Source organism: Lithobates pipiens, unplaced genomic scaffold (genome assembly GCF_037356315.1).
Source record: "Lithobates pipiens isolate NorthernLeopardFrog02 unplaced genomic scaffold, aLitPip1_a1.2 Scaffold_22, whole genome shotgun sequence".
Classification (NCBI taxonomy): Eukaryota; Metazoa; Chordata; class Amphibia; order Anura; family Ranidae; genus Lithobates; species Lithobates pipiens.
Genome location: NW_027507784.1, coordinates 299,206,304 through 299,231,804, shown reverse-complemented (window position 1 = coordinate 299,231,804; position 25,501 = coordinate 299,206,304). Strand labels below are relative to the sequence as shown.

Below are 25,501 nucleotides of genomic sequence, written 5' to 3'. Positions count from 1 at the left end.
TATCCCGCTTACAATATGCCAAACAGCACAGAGACAAGCCTCAAAACTTCTGGCACAGTCATGTGGAGTAATGAAACCAAAATTGAGCTTTTTGGCCACAACCACATGTTGGAGAGGAGTCAACTGATGAAAGATACACCATTACTACTGTGAAACACAGAGGTGGATCGCTGATGTTTTGGGGATGTGTGATCTACAAAAGCACAGGAAATTTGGTCACAATTGATGGCATGATGAATGCAGTATGTTATCAAAAAATACTGGAGGAAAATTTGCATTCATCAGCCAGGAAGCTGCGCATGGGACGTACATGGACATTCCAACATGACAATGATCCAAAACACAAGGCCAAGTGAACCTGTTATTGGCTAAAGCAGAATAAAGTGAAGGTTCTGGGGAAATCTCAAACATGCAGTTCATGCAAGACAGCCCAAGAATTTACAGGAACTGGACGCTTTTTGCCAAGAGAAATGGGCAGCTTTACCTTCGGAAAAGATAAAGAGCCTCATCCACAAATACTGCAAAAGACTTCAAGCTGTCATGGATGTTAAACGGTATTAAGAACTGGGGTATGTAAACTTTTGATCAGGGTAATTTCTGTTTTCATTATGATTTAAAAAGAGTAAACACAGTTGATTGATAATAAATGGCTTCAGCCAAACACTAACCATGAGTGAAAGAAAAGTTTTTGTGTTATCATTCATATTCCCTGAAAAATGGCCAAGAAGTCATACATTTTGCCAGGGTATGTAATATATATATATATATATATATATATATATATATATATATATATATATATACAATGCTTGATTTCTGTTTATCCAGATTGGCGTGAGTATGATGGTCGTGCACCAAGAAGAAGAGGTCAGGCCGAAGCCCTGGATCTTCTGCTTAGCCAGGTGAAGACGGGTCACCAGCACTGTGTGTGTCATGGTTAGTACCTTATGCTGTCCACAGTTTTGGCAAGTTGCGATCATCGCATTGTTCTTAATTCTGCTCAGTAACCCAAGCTTATATAGATCTTTGTGCATGGTGGTTTGTGTATACATTCTTATGTTATACCTATATAGTGCAGCAAATATGCAAGTTTATTTCATACTCAACACCAAGGACTATGTTTGGTGTAAGCCAAAATAAGCAGCTACGCCTTTAATAGCCTAGCATATCCAGAATAACAAAAGATGATTTATGATTGGCTGCTATGGACTTATACACACCTGTGTCATCAGTTTTACCTTATAAAAGCCTTTAATGACTTGCTAACAATAATTAATGACATAATCATATGAAAACTATATGCTGCCTTTGCACGTGGTGTGTTCATTGAGATCAAGTCGGATCCTTCTATTCCAGAGCCATTCAAGAACCAGCCGCAGAGCAGAAAGCATTCTGTTTCCAAAAGTTTGAAGCATCTTTTTCATCCCAGTAGCAAGTTTCTCAAAAGCCTCAAGAGGTAAAAGGAACTGGGTGGAGGAACGTTGGTCCTAGGTATTTGGGTAATGGTAGCTAATTTACAAACACTGTGTTCAACACCGTAAAGTATATCTAAGTCCAAAACCTTTTATGTTTTTGATAAAGAAGAGAAGGGTTAAACTGCTAAGGTTTTATTTTTTTCATTTATGTCCCACTGTGGAGATTTCCCTTTACATGATGTCCCCTAGAAACGACGGGAAGCAAGATATGTCCTCTATTAGAACCTGTGTTGATAAGCTCTGGGCTTGTGTTGATGGCTCCAGTTTAAGACTTTTCTGAGCTCATTCAGAATTCATTAAAGGTACATTTGACCTGCAACTGACCTCCTTCTGACCTGCTTCAAAAAAGGTTTGTATACCCATAGACTTGTATGGGAATGCAAAACCCACCTGAAGCGAACAATAGCCCCTCAACACATGCCCTTAGACAGCTGACACTGAAACACATTGCCGGTTTCCCCTGTATTGTTGAAAACTCAGAATTGCTAATTTTTTCCTCATTTTCAGCCCTGTTGATAATGGCCCCCAAGACAAATAGGGTGAATCTCCATAGCAGGGACACAGGCAACAATTAAATATGACTTGGGGGCTAACCCTTCCATACTTCCATAACCCTTCTATACTCAAGACTTAGCCCTTGTACACACGGTTGGACATTCCGATAACCAAATCCGTTGGATTTTGTCCGAAACTGTTGCATACACACAGTCGGACAAAGTAGCCAATAGCTTTGGTGTAGGAATTTGATCTGAGCATGCGTGGCACTTTGTCCGATCAGAATTCTCTACACATGATCGGACAAGGTCCGATTGGATCATGCTGTCGGAAAATTTTACCAACAAGTTGGAAAACTTGGTCCGTTGCATACTCCGACGGAAACAGTCCAATGAAGACCACACACAGTCGGATTATCCGTCAAAACGGTCCGATCGGACACATTCCGTCGGAATCTCCGACCGTGTGTACAAGGGCTAAGGCTGGATTCACACCTATTCATTTTTAGTGCTTTTTGCATTTTTCAGATTTGCACTACAGAATGTGTTCCATAGAAAACAATGTTAAATGGACTGTAGTGCAAATCTGCAAAATGCAAAAACCACTAAAACTGTACAAGTGTGAATCCAGCCTAAAGGGCTGAAGGACATGTTTTATTTCAGTCTGAAAAATCTTGACCTGGGATTTTGCTTATATACCATTTGGAAGGTTAATAATTGGGTTTTCAATTCAGAGCTTGTCATTACTGCTTGCAGCTAATGGGAAAAACATCCAATCAGAAGCAAATTAGAAAGTAAAAGTAAACTTCTAAAGGGCATTAAAAACAGTAGCACCTTTTTCATCCCCACTAGGTTTTATAGCTGTGCCCCTAAAAATCTTTAATTGGTGATGTTTGAAGTCAGCGTTTGTTCATATTTGGAAGGAGCCCCTATAAAGATAATTTGTGAAAATAATGATACTAGTGAAACAGTAAAACCGTATCTTAATGCTTTCAGGGGTCTGTACCTTGCCTCCATATTTTATAAGGATGACAATGTTCTAGTGACTCACGAAGACCAGATCCCAGTGGTGGAAATAGATGACTCATATTCATGTCTCTTGATGCAAGACTTCCTGTGGTTTACTAAGGTAGGCATAGCAAGCCCATTTCCAATTGATCTCCATATTTACCAAAAACGCAAAGACTGATACTTTCTGGTCCTATTTGTATTCCTTATGATTTCCAATTGTGCAGTAACCACTATTCACTACCGTATATAGGGGTTGGAGACAATGGGGATACATTTTTATTCCAATCCCACCAAACTATTTACTATGCAGATGTCAGCTTTATGAATGATATCACTGTGCAGAAAATGTGATGGAATTTTCACACTTACCTTTAAAGCAAACCTGTGATTTTTTACATAAAGGGCCAAGGAACAAGTTCACTTTAATGCTTCCTTCACCAGGAATATGTACTTACCTCTCTTTTGCTCCATGCAGCTCCATTACAGTGCCAGGATGAAGGGAAAGAAGCCCTGTGTAAGCTGTTAGTTGCTCTAGGCTGAGCACAGGGTTGAGTATCTCCTTGCTACTGTGTGATAGTGCCAGGCCAATCGCCCTGCCCCGGCCTTTTCACATAAAGGGGAAGAAGAACGAGCTACTAAAGGTACTGAGTTCTCCAGTGGCTGAACGGAGAGGTGAAGCAAAAGAAATGCTCGTGCTCCTGGGGAAGTGAGCATTAAGACTTAAAGCAGAACTAAACCTCCTCAATGAACATGAACTATTTTTAATTCTTATGCTGTTAGCATTCGTAAATAAATAGGACAGTATATTCAATTTACTTGTTTTAAACTTTTTTTTTTTACATTTCTTCAGTTGCTTCCTGGTTTCTGGCCTAGGCCAAAATGATGTCCTGCATCCCAGGAGTCTTTATGGGCTTTTTTTTCCCCTTTCATCTGGAGGAGGGGCTTTCTCGGCTAAGCACACCCTCCTGCCTGCATGCCTGAGCTAAAGGCAGATGGATTCCAGGAAGTAAATGCTACATGACATCTGCCCTTACTTAAGATGGCCTCGGCTTGAAATGCTAGGTGTTTTTTTTCAAAGTGTTTTCTCAACAAAATAAAGCTTGGAGACATGGATAGATGGGTGAGTTTGTTTTGAATATTAAAAATGAATTAAATAGGAGGGGTTGGCTCCCACCAGAGCTATACGCACCCTCCTTGTTGTATTATGCCAGAAAACTCATTATCCTTTGTTGGAAGAAAGTGGCAGCACCCTCCGTGGATTCCTGGAAAGCTCTAGTGAACAAGGCACGTTGCCTTTTATAAGGCAACCTACGCCTAGCAGAGGGGCACTTCGAAAATTGAATAAAGTATGGGGGGGGGGGTGGGTGGAGTCGCCACACACTGGGCTTGATTTACTAAAGGCAAATAAACTGTGCACTTTGCAAACTGCAGTTTCCCTCTGCAAGTGCTGTTGTTCCAGAGCTTAGTAAATAAGGTAAGGCTTCACTTTGCAAGGAGTACCCAATCACGTTCAAGAAAAAAAAAAAAAAAACGAATTTTTGCTCGCACATGATTCGATAATAGAAGTCGGCAGAGTTTCTGCTAAATTACTAAGCTGTGGCGCTACTGCACTGCCAGAGTGCGACTGCAATTTGCAAGTGCACAGACTTTTTCCCTTTAATAAATCAATCCCATTGTTTCTGACTGCTTATTTTTGGTTTAACTTCAGCTGTGCTGTCTATAATGTCTGTACTGTCTATACTGTCTGTACTGTCTATGCTGTCTGTACTGTCTATACAGGCATACCCCACTTATAAGTACACAATGGGGTTTATTTACTAAAGCTGAAAAGTGCAAAATCAGGCTCACTTCTGCATAGAAACCAATGAGCTTCCATGCTTTATTACAAAAGCTTAATTGAACAAGCTGGGGTTAAAAGCTCATTGGTTTCTATGCAGAAGTGAGCCTGATTTTGCACTTTTCAGCTTTAGTAAATAAACCCCATTGTGTACTTAAAAGTGGGGTATGCCTGTTCTGTCTATGCTATCTATACTAAACTAAACAAAATGTTTTGTCATTTGCCCTGGCTGTTTATATGTCTATATGTAATATTTATCATATCTGCATTGTATAAGGAGATGTGTGATGCCCTTTTTTTTAATCTTGTTTTATTATGGGTGTGGTGGGTGCAGGGTCGGGACAAGGAGTGGGCGGGAGGGGTGGCTGCCCTGGCCCCCATTGGTTTACTGGGGGCACCTTCCTTCTGTTGCAAAGCTGACAGACGTAGTGACAGCGGCAGTGATTTTGACAAGTAGGATCCCCTAAGCTTGCACATCATGAGCTTGGGAGGGGGGCGCAATTTGGAATCATTGTCCTGGGCGCGGGATGACCTTGCCCGACACTGGGTGGGTGTATAGCCTTGGTTTCTCCTGGGCTGTGGAGAGTGCTGTACGGGTATAATTTTTATATATTTTATTTGTTTTTGTTTTGCTTGTATTTCACTGACTGTATGCAGTTGTTGTGTTTTTTGTTTTGTCTTTGACAAAATCTGATACAATCACTGGGATTGATTTACTAAAGTGCAGTTACTCCAGAGCTTAGTAAATGAGCAGAAGCTCTGCTGACTTCCATCATCCAATCATGTGCAAGCAGAAATTCAGTTTTTTTTTCCCTTGGGTATTCTTTGCAAAGTGAACCTTTACCTCATTTACTAAGCTCTTGAGCAACTGCACTTACAGAGTTTAATTGCACTTTGCAAAGTGCACAGTCTATTTGTCTTTAGTAAATCAACCCCAATGTGTGGTATTGTATTGCAAACACAATATAAATAATAATTAAAAAAAATGAATTAAATAGCATTTTCAGTCTGTGGGGCTCAGATACAGTTTAGTTCTGCTTTAACACTGCTTGGCCGAATCACAGATTTGCTTTACCTTGGCTTTTAGGTGATTAATTGTGGCTTATTTTACAGTCTCGTTTTCACCCTTGCTGTCTTTTTATGAAACCATAGGCCTTAGAGGTCTGAGATATAACATGATGCTGTTTTTATTTTGCCCCCCCCCCCAGGTATCATGCATGTGGGATGACATCCTGTGGTTGCGGCAATGTGTTACAGTGTCACAGTCCTCTTGTTCTTGTATCCTGCAAACTCGCTTTAAGATGCTGCTAGCCGTGTCTCAAATGCAGGTATAAACCTTGATCATGTGTATTTCCTACTTCCTACATTACTGCAGCCAGCTGCTTCCTCTTTTATGCTGGCCATACACGGCTCAAATTTCCACCAATTTTGGTTGAATCAGATGGAATTTGAGCTGTAGGTGACCCTGTCAGCCCCACCCACTCATCAAACTTCAGTCTGAAATTCAAATGAGCCATGAAAAAAATTCTCGGCTAAACAGTGACTGCCACCAATGTTTGGGTATTCTGACATCTGTGGGAGCAACAGCCATTAGAATGCAGTAGCCGGCAGTGGAAATTTCTCCATACACACTGTTTAGCATGGATGGCGGAATCTATTGATTTCTAAGCCCACAGGAATGAGTGAAATATGGACATTATAAGGCAACAATTGCAAGCTATCTGTGAAGTGAGATACCCCCACTTCCTGTTCTGGTGACACTAAGACAGGAAGTGAGGGGGGAGCTCATGCAATGATATAACCCTATTAGATGCTCTAGTTATGTATAAAAAAGTATATACAGTGGTGTGAAAAAGTGTTTGCCCCCTTCCTCATTTCCTGTTCCTTTGCATGTTTGTCACACTTAAGTGTTTCGGAACATCAAACCAAGTTAAACAATAGTCAAGGACAACACAAGTAAACACAAAATGCAATTTGTAAATGAAGGTGTTTATTATTAAAGGTGAAAAAAAATCCAAACCATCATGGCCCTGTGTGAAAAAGTGATTGCCCCCTAAACCTAATAACTGGTTGGGCCACCCTTAGCAGCAACAACTGCAACCAAGCGTTTGCGATAACGTGCAATGAGGCTTTTACAGCGTCCTGGAGGAATTTTGGCCCACTCATCTTTGCAGAATTGTCCTAATTCAGTTACATTAGAGGGTTTTCGAGCATGAACGGCCTTTTTAAGGTCATACCACAACATCTCAATAGGATTCAGGTCAGGACTTTGGCTAGGCCACTCCAAAGTCTTCATTTTGTTTTTCTTCAGCCATTCGGTGGTGGATTTGCTGGTGTGTTTAGGATCATTGTCCTGCTGCAGAACTCAAGTTCGTTTCAGCTTGAGTACACGAACAGATGGTCGGACATTCTCCTTCAGGATCTCTTGGTAGACAGCAGAATTCATAGTTCCTTTTATCACGGCAAGTCTTCCAGGTCCTGAAGCAGCAAAACAGCCCCAGACCATCACACTACCACCACCATATTTTACTGTTGGTATAATGTTCTTTTTATGAAATGCAGTGTTCCTTCTACGCCAGATATACTTGGACACACACCTTCCAAAGAGTTCCACTTTTGTCTCATCGGTCCACAGAATGTTGTCCCAACAGTCTTGGGGATCATCAAGATGTGTTGTGGAGAAATTGAGACGAGCTTTGATGTTCTTTTTTCTCAGCAGTGGTTTTCTCCTTGGAACTCTGCCATGCAGGCCATTTTTGCCTAGTCTTTTCCTGATGGTGGAGGCATGAACGCTGACCTTAACTGAGGCAAGTGAGGCCTGCAGTTCCTTGGACGTTGTTGTGGGGTCTTTTGTGACCTCTTGGATGAGTCGTCGCTGCGCTCTTGGGGTAATTTTGGGCGGCCGGCCACTCCTGGGAAGGTTCACCACTGTTCCATGTCTTCGCCATTTGTGGATAATGGCTCTCACTGTGGTTCGCTGGATTCCCAAAGCTTTGGAAATGGCTTTATAACCCTTTCCAGACTGATAGATCTCAATTACTTTCTTTCTCAATTGTTCCTGAATTTCTTTGGGTCTCGGCATGATGTGTAGCTTTTAAGGATCTTCTGGTGGACCTTACTGTGTCAAGCAGCTCCTATTTAAGTGATGCCTTGATTGTGAACAGGTGTGGCAATAATCAGGCCTGGGCGTGGCTAGAGAAATTGAACTCAGGTGTGGACAACCACAGTTACAGTATGTTTTAACAAGGGGGGCAATCACTTTTTCACACAGGGCCATGATGGTTTGGATTTTTTTTTCACCTTTAATAATAAACACCTTCATTTACAAATTGCATTTTGTGTTTACTTGTGTTGTCCTTGACTATTGTTTAAATTGGTTTGATGTTCCGAAACACTTAAGTATGACAAACATGCAAAGGAACAGGAAATGAGGAGGGGGGCAAACACTTTTTCACACCACTGTATAAAGCAAGCACTTTTTTTCCATGTTGGCTAAATTATATAAGAGTTAAAACCACATTTTTTTTCCATCTGTGTCCCATTGTGAGGTCTCATAGGCACAACAGGTAGTGAGAGAGAAATGCCCTTGGAGGCAGTTGCCACCAGAACCGGAGTCCCAGGATGGAGGAGATGGGACTGGAGGAGGAGGTTGTGGGATAGAGGAGATGGGACTGAAGAAGGAGGACATGGGACTGGAGGAGGATAAGGACATGGGGCTGGAGGAGGATAAGGTGGGACTGGAGGAGGACAAGGACATGGGACTGGAGGAGGACAAGGACATGGGACTGGAGGAGAATAAGGGCATGGGACTGGAGAAGGATAAGGACATGGGACTGGAGGAGGATAAGGACATAGGACTGGAGGAGGAGAAGGAGATGGGACTGGAGGAGAAGGAGATGGAGCAGATGGGTCTGGAGGAGGAGAATATGGGACTGGAGGAGGTTTTGGGATGGAGGAGATGGGACCGGAGGAGGATGGAGGAGATGGGACTGGAGGAGGATAAGAACATGGGACTGGGGAAGGATAAGGACATGGGACTAGAGGAGGAGAAGGATATGGGACCGGAGGAGGAGAAGGACATGGTATGGAGGAGATGGGACTGGAGAAGGAGGAGAATGTGGGATGGAAGAGATGGGACTGAAAGAGGAGGTAGGATGGAGGAGATGGGCCTGGAGAAGAATAAGGATATGGGATGGAGTAAATGGGACTGGAGAAGAATTAGGACATGGGATAGAGAGATGGGACTGGAGAAGGATGACACAGGATGGAGGAGATGGAACTGGAGGAGGAAGAGAAGGATATGGGATCAGGTAGATGAGACTGAAAGAGGAAAGCATGGGATGGGACTCAGTGGGACTGTCAGTGGGCAGGCCCTGGGGAATGTTGATGGTGTAAGGATCCCCGCTGTCGGAATACAATGGCATACTGGGGAGGATTTCTCCATCCACCTCGCTTGTGTGGATGGGGGAATCTGTTCATTTTTTGGGGAAAAAAGAGCCAATCCAGTTATGCCCAGCATAAGGCTGGCCATAGATTATACAATTTTCCTTCAGATTTACCAAATCCATATAATATGAGGTCAAACCTAAACACCTTAAATTTATATGCAATCAGACAGGCCCTTACACTACATAGTTGAACATAAATCTAAGGGAAATTGAATAAGAAGATTGTATACTGTATGGCCACCAGCCTTTAAAAAGTATTACAATGACCAGACGCATATGGATGACTGTCATCTGTTTCAGTTTCCTTCTTATCAGATAAAACACACTTCATGGCAAAAGGAAATTTGGGGGAAATGTACTAAAACTGGTGCACACAGAATCCATTACAGCTGTGCATAGTAACCAACATTCAGCTTCCAACGTTCAATTAAGCTCTGACAATGGGGTTGATTTACTAAAGGCAACTCCAATTTCCACTACAAGTGCACTGAAAGTGCAGTCACTGTAGATCACTGTAGATCTGAGGGGAAGCTCTGAAATGAGGTGAAGCTCTGCTGATTTTATCATCCAATCATGTGCAAGCTAAAATGCTGTTTTTTATTTTCCTTGCATGTCCCTCTTGGCTCTACAGCGACTTTACTTCCAAGTGTAGTGCAAAGTGGATTTGCCTTTAGTAAATAACCCCCAATGAGCCTAGGTCTGCACTGGTACGTGAAAAACTCTGCATGTGATTCGCACAGAAATTGCACCACTTTCCTGTGCACATCACATGCGATGTCTGTGTGTGCGGTGCAATTTGTATGGCTCAAAATGGTGCCGGACCCCTTTTTTCCTGCATCTGAATTGCATCGGATGGGGGTTTACACCCATGCAATGTGATTCTGCATGTTGAAATCTGTTTAGGGTGTATTGACACCTGCAGCAGATCGCATGGATGCCACGTGATTGCCAAGCAGTGCGATGCAGGGAAATACATTGCATCAGTGTGAACCAAGGATAAAACCTGGAAGCCGATTGGATACTATGCAGAGCTGCACCAGGTTCTGTGTGCACCAGTTTTAGTAAATCTCCCTCCTGCTGTGTGTTAGGCTTCATGTACACTGCTGCTGGTAAACGGATGTTTAGGAGCAGTTGGGCATTTTTTGCAGCTGCCCCTGCCTATGTTATCTTATCAGTACATGTATACAGGGTCCTTATAGTCGTGTCTAGGCTGTTGAGTTTAGAAGCATTTTTTGGAAAGCAAAAATATGCGTTCAGGACAGATGTTCAGTGGCATTTGAAACACCAAACACATGTAGCAGCTTGTAAACGCATGTAAACGTGGTACCTCGCATTTAGCCGTGTTTCGTTTTCAGGCATTTTAAATTTTTGACTATTAGGGGGGGAAAAAAAATGCTTCTAAACACTAATGCGGCTAAACGCAGCTTGTAAATGTAGCTAAACGTCAGTACCTATCTGTCAGGTTCTATTGTTCAGGGGAGGTTTGAAAACATCCCGTGTACATTAAAGGGGAGGGCCACCCTGAAAAACAAAAAAATGTTAAAAATTACAAAAAATCTAAAAAAAAAAAAAATGAAAAAAATTTTTTTTTTTACTTACCAGAAATGCCTGTTGCTAGGCACTTTCTCCTAATCTTCCTCTTCCTCCTCCGCGGAGATCTTCTGTCTTCTGTCTTCGTCGCGGCGTCTTCTGGGTAATGAGTCGCGCTGTGTTCTGGGAACTGTGTGTTCCAGAACACAGCGCGTCCCATTCAGAAAGCGCTGCGGGACTCGCGCATGCGCAGTAGCTGCGGGACTCGCGCATGCGCAGTAGGAAACGGGCAGTGAAGCCATAAGGCTCCGCTGCCTGTTTCCCTTACAAGGGATGGTGGCGCCGGGACCTGAGAGCCGAGGGACGGGTCGGCCTCGGGCAGCCGACATCGCGGGCGCCCTGGACAGGTGAGTGTGTTTATTAAGTCAGCAGCTGCAGTGTTTGCAGCTGCTGACTTTTTTTTTTTTTTTTTTTTTTTTATAACCGGCCCTCCACTTTAAGGCCTCATGAACACTGCTGCTGGTAAATGGACATTCAGAGGCAGTTGGCTGCTTTTTTTCAGCTGCCCCTGAACTCATCCAATGTTATCTTATATATACATGAACACAGGTTCGTTTAATGTTGTTTTTAGTCAGTTATGTTTAGAGGCTTTTCTTTGAAGGCAAAAAAATGAGTTCAGACGCCAACGTTTCTGACGTTTCAGATGCTAAACACCGCTAAACGCGGTGCCGCCGTTTAGCTGCGTTTCATTTACAGCCGTTTTTCAGTTTGGGCTATTTAAAAAAAGAAAAAAAATGTTTTTCTTCAAACACTTCTAAACGCAAATGAGGCAAAACACCGCTAAACGCGGCTTGTCAAAATAGACGTTTAAACATTGGTTTTTATCCGTAAAGTTAAATCGTTCAGAAGATGTTGTAAAAACGTCCCGTGTACATTAAGTCTTAAACATATCAAGCATTCTAGTTCCATTGTGTCATTCTCATTCCTCTCCTTCAATCTTCTTTCCTTTTCCAAAGGGCCTCCTAGGATTCCAAGACTTGGGGCAGGTTTACTTTGAGCCCATTAAAGACAAGCAAGGAAACATTGTGATTGTGACTCTGAAGGAGGTGAAACTGAGCCAGACGCTGGAGAACGTACGCTGGATGTCGGTGTTTAAACTGCAGACTCACAGAAAGTCTGTCTCATCACCGGAGGAGCCCAGCGCTTTGGATGTCCTACTGATGACACTGCATGTGAGTTGACCTTCTCGGCTTACAGTAGTTGGAGGAAGGAAGTGAGTGAGGTGTGTGTTATCTCCAGGAATGTGTAAGCTGCCTCTTGTGATCCCATATGACCTGTCCCTGCATATGTTTCATCTGACTTATCCCCATCTCATATGTTCAGATCAGCAGCACCTCCAAAGCTGCCTTCATTTAAGGTGACGTGAATGAAAGAAGCAAATATTATATATGCACCATAATGTTGTGTATTAAAGAGACCCCGTCACCAACTTAACTGCAGGTCAAACTTTAGAGAAATCAAATACTTTCAATGCCTACTAACAGTGTTTTACGTTTCCATAAATTATATTTTTATGCACTTGCAATTTCCCTTTAACTTATTTGATTACATTTCAATTCCTTAACACAGCCACCTCCTTTCTTGCAAGTCTTTGTCCTTCCTTCTTCTGGAAGTGCCTAATTACTCTCTGTGCTGGCCAAGCTCCTCTGCTCCTCCCCTCCCTGCATGACCTTTTATGTAGCTGGGGGAGGAGGAGCGAAGATGAATACTATAGAGCAGTGGTCCCCAAACTTTTTGGTGCCAGAGACCGGTTTTGTTGCCATAGATGTGGGCTTGGTGATATTACCACTCACTGGTTTTAACAGGAATCTGTGCATTCAAACCTCTTTGCTAATAATCTGTATTTACAGATCATAAGCAGAGAGGTTTGACTGCACAGAGCTCCACCCCAGGTCACCAGGCTCCTGCATCCATTCATTTCTCCTTACCTTGCACCTGTTAGAACAGTGATTCTCAACCAGGGTTCCGTGAAACCCTAGGGTTCCTCCAGAGGTTGCTAGGGGTTCCTTCAGCATTGGGCAATTTCTGCCTCTCAGATAAGTTTCCACTGTTCCCAAGATCCCATTGATCCTTTTTAGCTATCTGTAAGGGGGTAATTCTTCCCAATGGCCACAAGTGTAAATACCATTCTTCCCAACGACCATCGCACTAATATATCTTGAGTTGTAGACTTCTAATTTTTAGCAGGGGTTCCCTCGAGACCAGAGAACCATTTCAAGGGTTCCTCTGTGTTGAAAAGGTTGAGAAAGGCTGTGTTAGAAGGTTGGTTTTCCAACCTTATTTGGTGTTTTTACTGTGCCCCGGGGCATCAGAAGGAGGAGAGTAGCTGCAACTTATTGACAGGGGCCGGAGCTTCACTCGCTCACCCCTGCTGTGTGGCTACAATGCAGGACTATTATATTTAATTGCTGCACAGCAGAAGTTGAATAGCGAACGAGTGAAGCTCCGTCCTCTGTCAATAAGCGGAGGTTACTCTCCTCCTTCTGGTGCCCCAGGGCACAACAAACACATACAGGTGCCCCACTGCCAACCAGACAAGAGGAAAAGCCTGGCTGCCAATAGAGATCTAAGTGCCGCCTACCACACGCCGCGCAGCCTGGCCCCACAGGCTACGGAATGGCACCGGTCCACGGCCCGGGGGTTGGGGACCCCTCCTATAGAGTGTTACTTGAGTGACAGCCATTAAGATGCTGGGCTGTTGACATCACATTTAAGATGATGGCATCTAGCAGCAGCCTCAGGTCTTTTGGATATTGGCTCTTACAGATAAATAACGTATGTAAAATATGTTATATGCACATACAGGGTGGATTTGATTTAAATCAAGTTGATTTAAATCCCGATTTTAATCATGATTTAAATCACTAGTAAAAAGACTTGATTCAAATCAACTCGATTTAAATCATAATTTTTAAACAGCAACTGTCATCTTTGTCCCGCAACGGCTCCTCCTCTGACCCGCTGTTGACTCACCGACAGTCCCATTCACTTTAATAGGGCGGCTGGTGATGCGGCAGTGGGCAGTGATGGCAGCAGGTGAGTGGATGCCCGCTGACAGACACTGCCATGATAGATCTGAAATGGCAGGTGCTCTTTAAATGTAAGCACTTATTCTTGCTGGTAGTTAGAATCTTTAACATTTGCAAACAAAATGAAGGTTTCCTATTTAGAATAATAGCTGTCCAGTTAGTAAAACAGCGATATCACAACTGATTCAGTCATACAGTTTTTAGTGTACATAGATTTGCAAAACACTGGGAAAAAGCTATATTCCTGAACTTTGTTTTATCTCATGGTTACTGTTACTGTGAATGCATCAATGCAGTGTATGTTATCTCAGCTTGCAGAATATACAGACTCATGCTACATAACTAAGCTCCATTTCATGCTTATAAAAAATAATTTATTACTGTATCCCAAATAGCAAACTATCTTTAGATAGCTCTTTACTCCAAAAGAATTTTATTAAAATAAATTTGATAAAAATCAAAATAATCTCATATAAATAAAAAAAATCAGATTTAAATGAAAAAAATAAAAATTTTAAAAAAAATCATCGATTTTTATCTACCCTATGCACATATAATCTTATGGAAATTTTTGTTAAATAAATGGTTTGGCAACAGGGTCTCTTTAACTAAGCAAAAGGTAACATAAGATATTTATAGACCCAACATATATTACTAAACAGGCGATTTCTGTACATTAACCACTTATGTATGGGGTGCCTTTGTGAATGCACAGCTCTTTTCAGAAGTGCCTAGGCACCACTGGACCTCCTGTATAGAGCCTGAGCACATGGGGGGGGGGGGGGCAGGACAGCAGGGGGGTTGGTGCTGCAGGATGGGAGGACAATTACAGAACAATGTACTGTGTCTGTGTCTCTCTCTCCAGCAGCTGAAAGCCGGTTCCTCCCCCCCCACTGGCTTTCAGCTGCTGGAGGGAAAGACACAGACACAGTGCATAGTTCTGTATTAGTTCTCCTGTCTCGCCACATTGATCCCCCCTACCTGTGCTGCCCAAATCTGAATCCACCCTGTGCGCATACCCCCCATAACCCCCCAAAATTTCATCCAAACCTCCCTCCCCCAACAGCATTTAAAAAAAAATGTAAAAAGAGCAAAAGGCTCCAGTCACCAGACTTCAAAATGACAGCAATGATGCCACGGGTGTGTAGTACATTGTGTTTCATAACATATGACGTCATCAGGCAGGCAATACTAGTCCTTTTCCCTCTGCCTGCCCTTTTTGGGTCAAGCATCTAGAGTTCAGCTTTTAAAATCGGAGTTCAAGGACAGTGAAAATGTTACTCTTAAGCAGCCCATAGATTATGCAGTTTTATTCCCTTCCACCGTGGGTACAAGGTAAAAAAAATTGCTTGATTTCTCCATCCACACAGTCAGTGTTGATAGGGGAATCCCTCCCGCAGCGCTATTATGTTTCACTGATGGGGAGAGCGGGGATCTTTCCTGGCCAGCAGAACACAATGGTCACTGCTGGCGGCTATAGCCACCGGCAATGATTGCATACAAAAAATCTGACAGGCTGGTTGACATGGATGGATCGACATTCAGTACAACCAGCCTGCCCATAGATGGATCGAATCTCGGCTGGTCTCTGCTGAACCAGCCGAGATTTGGTCCATCTATGACCGATCTAAGTTTCTTTTTATAAAATGTACAATACAGCAGCAACTTTCCTGTGACAATGGCTGCTAATAACATATCTGTCCGGTGCTTAGAGCAGTGCTGAGAATTATAATAGGGATAGTTATAATAAGGCTTCTACAGGTGCTTGTTATCACCCCTCACACTTTGGGTAGGGAGTGTCGTGGAGTAATTCTTACAAATCAGGAGCTCCACTTTAATTCAGCACTTTATGAGCAGCCTAATTAGTACTCATGATCTTTAGATAAATTCTTGTTGTTATTTAAAAAAAAAATACTTTTAATTCATCATTGATAAAACAAGACATTACCATGTTTTATACATGAACCTCACTTGAAGATGTAGAATGGTGGATTGGGGAGTACACTAATGCCGCGTACACACGATCGGAATTCCGGCCAGAAAAAGACCGATTAGAGTTTTTTCATCTGAAAATTCGACCGTGTGTATGCTCCATCGGAATTTAGCTGTCCGAATTTCTGCCAGCCAAAAATTGATAGCATGTTCTCAATTTTCCCGACGGAAAAACTTTCTATCGGTAATTCCGATCGTGTGTATGCAATTCCGACAAGCCAAAAATCACGCATGCTCAGATTCAACTACGAGACAGAAGCTATTGGCTACTGGCTATTGAACTTCCTTTTTCTAGTCACGTCGTACATGTTGTAAGTCACCGCGTTATAAATGATCGGAATTTGATGTGACCGTGTGTAGGCAAGACAGCTTGAGCCGAATTCCGGCGGAATTCCGTTGGGAAAACCATCAGAGCTTTTTCCGACGAGAATTACGATCGTGTGTACGCAGCATTAGGCCCTATTCACACTTGTGAATGAGGCAGTTTGCAATTACCCATGGGATCCATGCAATTATGTTTGGGTGGCAAGCCCCATTGAAAGCAATCGGAACATGACAGCACCCACAGCTATTTGTGATCATATGTAATTGCTTATGGAGTGGTCATCTTCGGATAATTGGTCCTGGACATAGACTGTCTTTAAATGGCCATGAATAGGTGCGGTTCTTATTGATTTCAATGGTGCTTCCTGTCCGTATGTAATCGCATGGATCCCCGCTGAGTCGCCCATGGATAAACCACAAATGGCCCCATTCACATGTTTGCATGGGGCCTTTAAGGAAAACTTTACTGAGAGAGCCAAAGAAAGGGCCATTGATGCTTGTACAAATTTTTAATTTCTTGTCTCTTATGTTTACCTTCTTACTTTGTTCCCCTTACCTGGAACATGCACATAGGGATATCTTATTTTACCATGTCAGTGACTCAAATCTTAATAAAAAAACATTTGGTCTGTCTACTAGCCAGACAGGTAGCATTTTCAGAAGATGACAAGCAATGGGTCTCCCCATGTGCCTCTCGGAAAGGTTTGCTTCATGTCATGTAGTAAAGCAGGGGCTGAGAACTGAGTGGTTCCTTCTGTTCTATGGTTTCTACACTATACAGGAGTATTTTTTTGTACATTCCAGGAGAAACTGGCTTACCACAGAAGAAGCAGCCAAGCTTTGCCTCCTGGCCTCTATATGGGATATCTGAAGCTGTGCAGTGCGGTAGACCAGATCCGAGTGTTGGTTCCTGAACGATTACCCAACATCCTCTGTAATGTCAAAATACGAGCCAATTCAAACGTATCCAGGTGAGTTTTCTTCAAACACAGATCTAGTATTATTCAGCAAGGGGTCATTGCTTTGCATGGAACAAAGGCCTTCCTCTGGAACCTGATCTGCTTTCCACTGGGCCTGGTTAACCATGTGCCTGAAATAAGAACTGTCTCTACTGACCTGGTGCTAGATTCTCCCTTTCATTGCCCAGCTGCTGGTTTCCAGTGCAGGTTGGAAGCTAATAAATTGCTATGGGGCAGCACAGACAGTGGTTGTTGCAGACATTTTTATAACTACGGCCAAGTAGTGTTTGCATTTAAATATATTACCTAAAAGAATGGCAAGAATACTTCTACGTTGTCTTTTGTCTAACTACATTCCCATACCTCTATTTGATTGCTCACTGAGTATATACTGTATCTTATTATGCACAACATGTTCAATCAATGAAATGTAATAAAAAAAGAATTTTTTTAAAAAAAATCCAGAAAATCCAATAGTTATCACATTGTTCAGGTTACAGAAACATCTCTAAATCTTTACTACGCACCTTTAGTTGTCTGACTTATAGATAGTAGAGTACAGTACAAAGCATTGCATTGACTTTGTTAAGGCTCTACTGACACCTAAATCTTTTGTACCTCAAAAATCCAAAACCCTCAACATTCAAAATCCCATGTATTTCCATGGCAGCTGTTCAGATATGAGCGCTCAGACGCCTGTAGCTCGAGGCCTGATGCTCCTAAAGTTACATAAGCTACATTTGAGACAGAATTGGGCATTTTTGGCCTTATAGACTTGAATGAAAACATCTGAAAATGCTCAAATCAAGCATTTTCGTGTGTGTTTTTTCAGGTGTTTTTTAGCCTGTAAGAACTAGTGTTGTCCATTGGCTGAAACAAAAATGCCTGGAGCTTGAATACAAAATTAAAACTCTCGTAAACCACTCATATACGCTTGTAAAAACATAAAACAGAATACACTTGAAACTATCTCTGCTCAGGTGTGAGTGCAGCCTTAAACATGGATTATTTATAACAGTATATATATATATCTATCTATCTATCTATCTATCTATCTATCTATCTATTCTATATCTATATATATATATATATATATATATATATATATATATATATATATATATATATATCTATATATATATATATATATATATATATATATATATATATATATATATATATATATATATATATAAGCTGGCTTAGCGACTAGATTGACTTGAATACAACCAGCCTGCCCATAGATGGATTGAATCTCAGCCAGTCCCTGCTGAGCCAGCCGAGATTCGAGATTCTATCTAGCTTTAGCTCTTCCCTGGTACCCTCTAACACCATTAAAGGGATGGCTACTATAAAACAATAAAACCTGCTTGCTGTTAATTAGATCACATCTGTCAATCATAAACAAAGTGAATAAGCAAATCACAAAGGATATGTCGCTAGATAAAATTATAGCTAGCGGCAGATTGTTCTTCAATTGATTGAATATGAATTGTTTTACAAAAGTAAAGTACAACTTGTCACTTTGACCAATCAGCTAACCCCATCAGCCATGTGTACTAAAGCTGGCCATAGACTAATCGAAAATTCAGGGACTGGCAACATTTTGGTCCGTGTGTGGCAAATCCTGTTCAACAAGTCAGTCTAATGCAGCGTACACACGACTGGACTTTCCGGCAGACTAGGTCAGAAGGACTTAGAAATAGAACATGTTTCAAATCTATCTGACTGACTCAATTCTGATGGACTAAAATCGGGAAAACCGATCGTCTGTGTGCTGATTCGACGGACCAAATACGACGCAAGAGCAGCTATTGGCTACTGGCTATTGAACTTCTTTGTTTAGTCCCGCTTACGTCATCACGTTCAAAATGAACTGACTTTGGCCAAGTCTGTTCATTCGTAAAGTCCGTCGGAACTCTGCCGAAAGTCAGTCGGGTAGACCGTTGGACCTAGTCTGCCGGAAAGTCCGGTCGTGTGTATGCGGCATAACGCTTGGCTTTTGTCAAATGGTCTTGTTGGGAAAAAAAAATGCAATAAGTGGCTGCAGCCACTGGTCAGCATTTTCTGACAGGGGAGATTCCCCGCTGTCAGAATACAGTGGGGTGGATTTACTAAAAGGCAAATAGACTGTGCACTTTGCAAGTGCAGTTGCACTGATTTTTCCAAGAGTTTAGTAAATGTGGTAAAGCTCTGCTGATTTCTATCATCCAATTATGTGCAAGAAAAAACACATTATTTTTTTTTCCTTGCACCTGATTGGGTATTCTTTACAAAGCAAAGCTATATCACATTTTCTAAGCTCTGAGGAAAATTAGTGCAAGTGCTCTTGCAAAGTTTACAGCCTATTTGTCTTCAGTAAATCTACCCCAGAGTCTCAGCTGTGAGGATTCCTCTATCCACCTTGATTTTGTGGATGGAGGAATCCGTAAAATGTTTTTTTGTTCAACCCTCTGGCTGAACAAAAAAAATTATCCATCTATGGCCAGCTTAACTGAACCATGTTCCCTTGCCACCTCCTTTATGCAACATCCTTCCTTAATCTTTGATGTTGGCTGGTGTTGAAGTTTAATGAGGAAGTAAAGTCTTCCTCTTTAATTGTACCTACAGGTAAGCCTATATTAAGACTTAGCTGTAGGTACTGTAAATATCTCATAAACGTTTACAATATACGCTGCCGCCGACATTATCGGTGCATGCACACCTAAGGACGGCCTGCTCGTGCTATTTCTTCAGGGCCCGTGCCGTGACCATCAATACCCTAAGTCAATATTTTGTAGAAACACCTTTCAGTGCAATTACAGCTGCAAGTCTTTTCGGGGATGTCTCTTACAGCTTTGCTCATCTAGAGAGTGACATTTTTGCCCATTTTTCTTTACAAAATAGCTCAAGCTCTGTAAGATTGGATGGAGAGCGTCTAAACAGCAATTAAAGTCTTGCCACAGACTCTTAATTGAATTTAGGTCTGGACTTTGACTGGGCCATTCTAACACATGAATATGCTTTGATCTAAACCATTCCATTGAAGCTTTGGCTGTATGTTTAGGGTTGTTGTCCTGCTGGAAGGTGAACCTCCTCCCCAGTCTCAAGTCTTTTGCAGACTCTAACAGGTTTTCTTCTAATATTGCCCTGTATTTAGCTCCATCCATCTTCCCATCAACTCTGACCAGCTTCCCTTTCCCTACTGAAGAAAAGCATCCCCACAACATGATTGTGCCACCACCATGTTTCACAGTGGGGATGGTGTGTTCGGGTCGATGTGCAGTGTTAGTTTTCTGCCACTCAGCAATTTTGGTTTCATCTGACCCCAAAGAAAACCTTCCTCCGCATATTTGCAGTGTCCCCCACATGGCTTCTCACAAACTGCAAACGGGACTTCCTTTGGCTTTCTTTCAATAATGGCTTTCTTCTTGCCACTCTTCCATAAGGCCAGATTTGTGGAGTACACGGCCAATAGTTGTCCTGTGGACAGATTCTCCCACCTGAGCTGTGGATCCCTGGAGCTCCTCCAGAGTTACCATGGGCCTCTTGGCTGCTTCTCTGATTATTGCTCTCCTTGTCCGGCCTGTCAGTTTAGGTGGACGGCCATGTCTTGGTAGGTTTGCAGTTGTGCCATAATCATTTAATTTTTGGATTAGATGGATTGAACAGTGCTCCGTGAGATGTTCAAAGCTTGGGATATTTTTTTTATAAGCTAACCCTGCTTTAAACTTCTCCACAACTTCATCCCTGACCTGTCTGGTGCGTTCCTTGGCCTCCATGATGCTTTTTGTTCACTAAGGTTCTCTAACAAACCTCCGAGGGCTTCACAAAACAGATGAATTTATACTGAGATTAAATTACACACAGGTGGACTCTATTTACTAACTAGTTGAATTATGAAGGCAGTGGGTTCACTAGGTTTTAGTTAGGGGTATCAGAATAAAGAGGGCTTGAATACAAATTCACGCCACACTTTTCAGATATTGGAAAACCATTTATCATTTGCCTTCCACTTCACAATTATGTGCCAATTTGTGTTGGTCTATCACATAAAATCCCAATAGAATACATTTATGTTTTTGGTTGTAACCTGACAAAATGTGAAAAATTTCAAGGGGTATGAATACTTTTCTCTTTCGTTCATTGATGGACACAGCTCCATTAAATCTTGACCGTAGGTTATCGCGCCACCTTCAGGAAAGGAACATGTAATACATGTGAAAACAACAGAACTGTACAGTTCCGCCCAGGGGGCGGAAGCAGGCTGAGGGGTTATAGCCAGAGGGACCGCCCCCTGGGCGGAACTGTATAGTTCTGTTTATTTCACGTGTATTACATGTTCTACCTAGTCCCCTCCTGAAGGTGGCGTGATAACCTACGGTCAAGATTTAATGGAGCTGTGTCCGTCAATGAACGAAAGAGAAAAGGATTTTACGGTGAGTACAAAAATCCTATTTTTCAAGGCCCTGTAGATTAGCACAGGTACTCTGTACCTATGTGTCAGAGGATCACAGGGTACATTCACACTTTGTAAAAAAACGCCTGCTAGACTCCAGGGAAGTGGGTAAGGTACACATTCTTTCAAGAAATATTTGTGGATCAGAAATATCATGGCAGCTCAGTCTTTTATACAGAGCCCATGCAGCAGAGCCAACAATAAGAGAAGTGTCCTAACATTTCAGTAAGTTTCAAAATATTTAGCTCAAAATTATTGGAGTTATATTCCTGCTTCCTGTGTGTGGTGTACATATGTAAACATCGATTCGAAGATTCATTGTAAACTTTAGAGAGCAAGTGGTAAGCCGCAAACAGTTATAGTTACTTTGGGGGTTGCTTGTGTCTTCTCTGAAACAGATAAAAGCTTTTCTTACTGTTACAGTAGAGCCTTGTTAAGTTTAACTCGAGCATGTTCATTTTTCTCCCCAAGTAAACATACTAAGTGGTCTTAACTGTTCTATACATCCATTCTGGTTTCCCAGCTGCCGAAGTGCCAAAGCCCCAGATTATATTTTGACGGAAACCAAAAAGTTGAAAGTGATGCAAAAGAAGTAAAGGTCAAGGTTTGATATTAAAAAAAACGCCGCTATATTACGGAAAATATATTTGAAAAAATAGTTAAAATAGAGGAGAGTAGGCATTAGCAAAATTGAGACTTTCCATTTCACCAAAATTGTTTCTAATAGCTTGCTTCAGGCTATTTTTTGCGATATGGCACTGCGTCGCTTTAACTGACAATTGCGCAGTCATGCGATACTGTACCCAAACAAAACAGATGTCCTTTTTTACCCACAAATAGAGCTTTCTTTTGGTGTGTTTTTTTTACACAATAAACAAAGAGTGACAATTTTGAAAAAAATATATTTTTGTTACTTTCTGCTATAATACATATCCAAAAGAAATATATTAAAAAAATATTCATCAGTTTAGACTGATATATATTCTTCTAATATTTATAGGCATATATTGATCGGTTTGTGCAAAAGTTGTCGTGTCTACAAAATACGGGATAGATTTAGGGACTTTTATATTTTTTTATTGTTTTTACTGGTAATGGCGGCAATCTGCGATTTTTAGCGAGACTGCAACATATCTGACTCCAAATGACACTTTTTGGGGACCAGTGACGTTATTACATTGATCACTGCTATAAAATGCACTGATCAATCTAAAAATGACACTGGCAGGGAAGGGGTTAACACTAGGGGATGATCAAGGGATTGTGTTCCTAGGTGTGGGGGGATGGGCTTACTGCAACATGACAGAGATCACTGTTCCTGATCACAGGGAACAGTAGAGGTCAGTCATGTCATTAGGCAGAACGGGGAATCGCCTTGTTTACATTACTACGATCATGGGTCACCGGCGAATATTGAGTCCGTGGTGACCCGCGGCAGGTGCGCGCCCGCTATCCACCTTGCACGGACCGATGTACAACCTCAAGGGGGTTGATTTGCTAAAAGCAAATAGACTGTGCACTTTGCAAAGTGCAGTTATACTGTGTACACACGATTGCACATTCCGACAACAAAATCTGTGGGATTTTTTCCGACGGATGTTGGCTCAAACTTGTCTTACATACACACAGTCACACAATGTTGTCGTAAATTCCGAACATCGAGAACATGGTGACGTACAACAAGCCAAGAAAATTGAAATTCAATAGCCAGTGCGGCTCTTCTGCTTGATTCTGAGCATGCGTGGAACTTTGTGCGTCCGAATTGTGTACACACGATTGGAATTTCCGCCAATGGATTTTGTTGTTGGAAAATTTGAGATCCAGATCTAAAATTTTGTGTGTCGGAAATTTCCGATGGAAAATGTCCGATGGAGCCTACACATGGTCGGAATTTCCAGCAAAAAACTCCCATCAAACATTTTCTGGCGGAAAATCCGACCGTGTGTACGTGGCATTGCATTCTGCAAGAGCAGTTTCTAGAGCTTAGTAAATGAGCAGGAGCTCTGCTGACTTCCATCATCCAATCATGTGCAAGCAAAAATGCTGATTATTTATTTACCTTGCACGTGATTGGGTATTCTTTGCAGAGTGAACCTTTACCTCTTTTATTAAGCTCTGTAGCAGCTACTCTTGCAGAGTACAACTGCACTTTACAAAGTGCACAGTCTAGTTGCCTTTAGTAAATCAACCGCAGAGTGTCAGTATAAAACTATAATACATACAATTAAAATGCTGGCAGTAACTGATTTATTTCAGTGGAGGAGCTTTTAATGCAATGCTATTGTGGCACTAGAAAGTTTGAAAAAAAAGTATACGTTGCTTGAAAACTTAGATGGTAAAAATGTAAATTTGAGGCTTAGTCCGGCGTTCTACTAATTCAGAGTATGTCAAAATCCTTCCAAGCTGATATGCGTCCTTATTCGTATCTATATTTGACAGTAATGTAATGAGAGCTTTCTGTGACACAGAGTTATGAAAGCAGTGCATTGCTGTCTATCAATATTTACTTAGCGGTGCTGTGGGCCTCAGTCCTGGCGGCTCCTGCACCAGTCTAATTGTGGGTTGACTCATTCACAGTAGGTGGCACTGACATCCTAACATAGGGACACTTTTTAATAATTTATAAGCAAAATTACTACAGCATGCTCAAAGGGGATATAATACCATTCTCTGTCTTTCAGTGAGCCCCTTTCTGGATGTTCACGGATCCAGATTGACTCACCAGTCTGTTTCTATTTAAAGCCCTTACGATCAATGTCAGCTTAGCCAGTTTCTGGAAAGCTCAGGTTCTTCTTGCTAGTGGTGGCTCTCTCTGCCCTGGGATACATTTCATCACACCACTCAGCTGTTTTCTACATCCAGCTCCAATGGGGTTGGTGGAGTTTGAAGCTCACACAGGCCTCATGGACTAAAGTAATAACCTTCAGACAATACAAGATGGCTGGGGAACTTGTTTATATTCAGTCCAATTTTTACTGGTTACAACCGTGAAGAAAAGTCATGAGGTAAACTAGATAATCTAGCTTTTTGTGTGCTCTTTTTGTGTATTATTTTTAATTAGTATTATTGACCAGTGTGGTACATGTGTAAAGATGTGGTATTCCGAAGGGTAGCACCATCCTCAAAATGATAAAAAGTGCTTTATTTCAAAACAAAACCTGAGCATGTAACCTTACCTTGAAGTATCAACCATGCTACAACCTACAGCAGACATTCCTAACCAGGGTTCCTTGGAACCCTAAGGTTCCTCCAGGGGTTGCTAGGGTCTGATTGACCTCCCATCTGATGGTGACTGCATTTAGTTGGATTCAACACCATTTGGCAGAGCCAGTGTCATGACATCAGTGATCTTTTTGAGATGTCTGTATGGGTGCAATTCTGATCACCACTGTAATGCCGCGTACACACGATCGGAATTCCAGCCAGAAAAAGACAAATGAGAACTTTTCATCTGAAAATGCGACCGTGTGTATGCTCCATCGGAATTTAGCTGTCCGAATTACCGCCAGCCAAAAATGGATAGCATGTTCTCAATTTTCCTGGCGGAAAAACTTTCTATCGGTAATTCCGATCGTGTGTATGCAATTCCGACACGCCAAAAATCACGCATGCTCAGATTCAACTACAAGACAGAAGCTATTGGGTACTGGCTATTGAACTTTCTTTTTCTAGTCACGTTGTACGTGTTGTACGTCACCGCGTTATAAATGATCGGAATTTGGTGTGACCGTGTGTAGGCAAGACAGCTTGAGCCGAATTCCGTCGGAATTCCGTCTGGAAAACCATCAGAGCTTTTTTCGATGAGAATTCCGATCGTGTACGTGGCATAAGGCGGCATTCATCCCTGATCACCAACGCAAGGCATCTTCTTCCCTCTTACCTCTAATCTTAGCTGTGTTCCCTG

The 25,501-nt window shown here is 42.0% G+C and overlaps 1 protein-coding gene across 3 annotated transcripts in view; it reads left to right on the top strand.

Moving 5' to 3' along the window:
* The window catches only part of LOC143924770 (ankyrin repeat and fibronectin type-III domain-containing protein 1-like), a 552,097-nt gene that overhangs the window by 492,932 nt on the left and 33,664 nt on the right, over window positions 1-25,501 (top strand). For all 3 annotated transcript variants that reach the window (XM_077449225.1, XM_077449226.1, XM_077449227.1), the window contains 6 exons: window positions 829-936; window positions 1,357-1,456; window positions 2,966-3,098; window positions 6,026-6,145; window positions 11,812-12,027; window positions 17,005-17,171. In XM_077449225.1, the coding sequence (XP_077305351.1) occupies window positions 829-936; window positions 1,357-1,456; window positions 2,966-3,098; window positions 6,026-6,145; window positions 11,812-12,027; window positions 17,005-17,171 (844 nt within the window). The remainder of the gene's footprint in view (window positions 1-828; window positions 937-1,356; window positions 1,457-2,965; window positions 3,099-6,025; window positions 6,146-11,811; window positions 12,028-17,004; window positions 17,172-25,501) is intronic.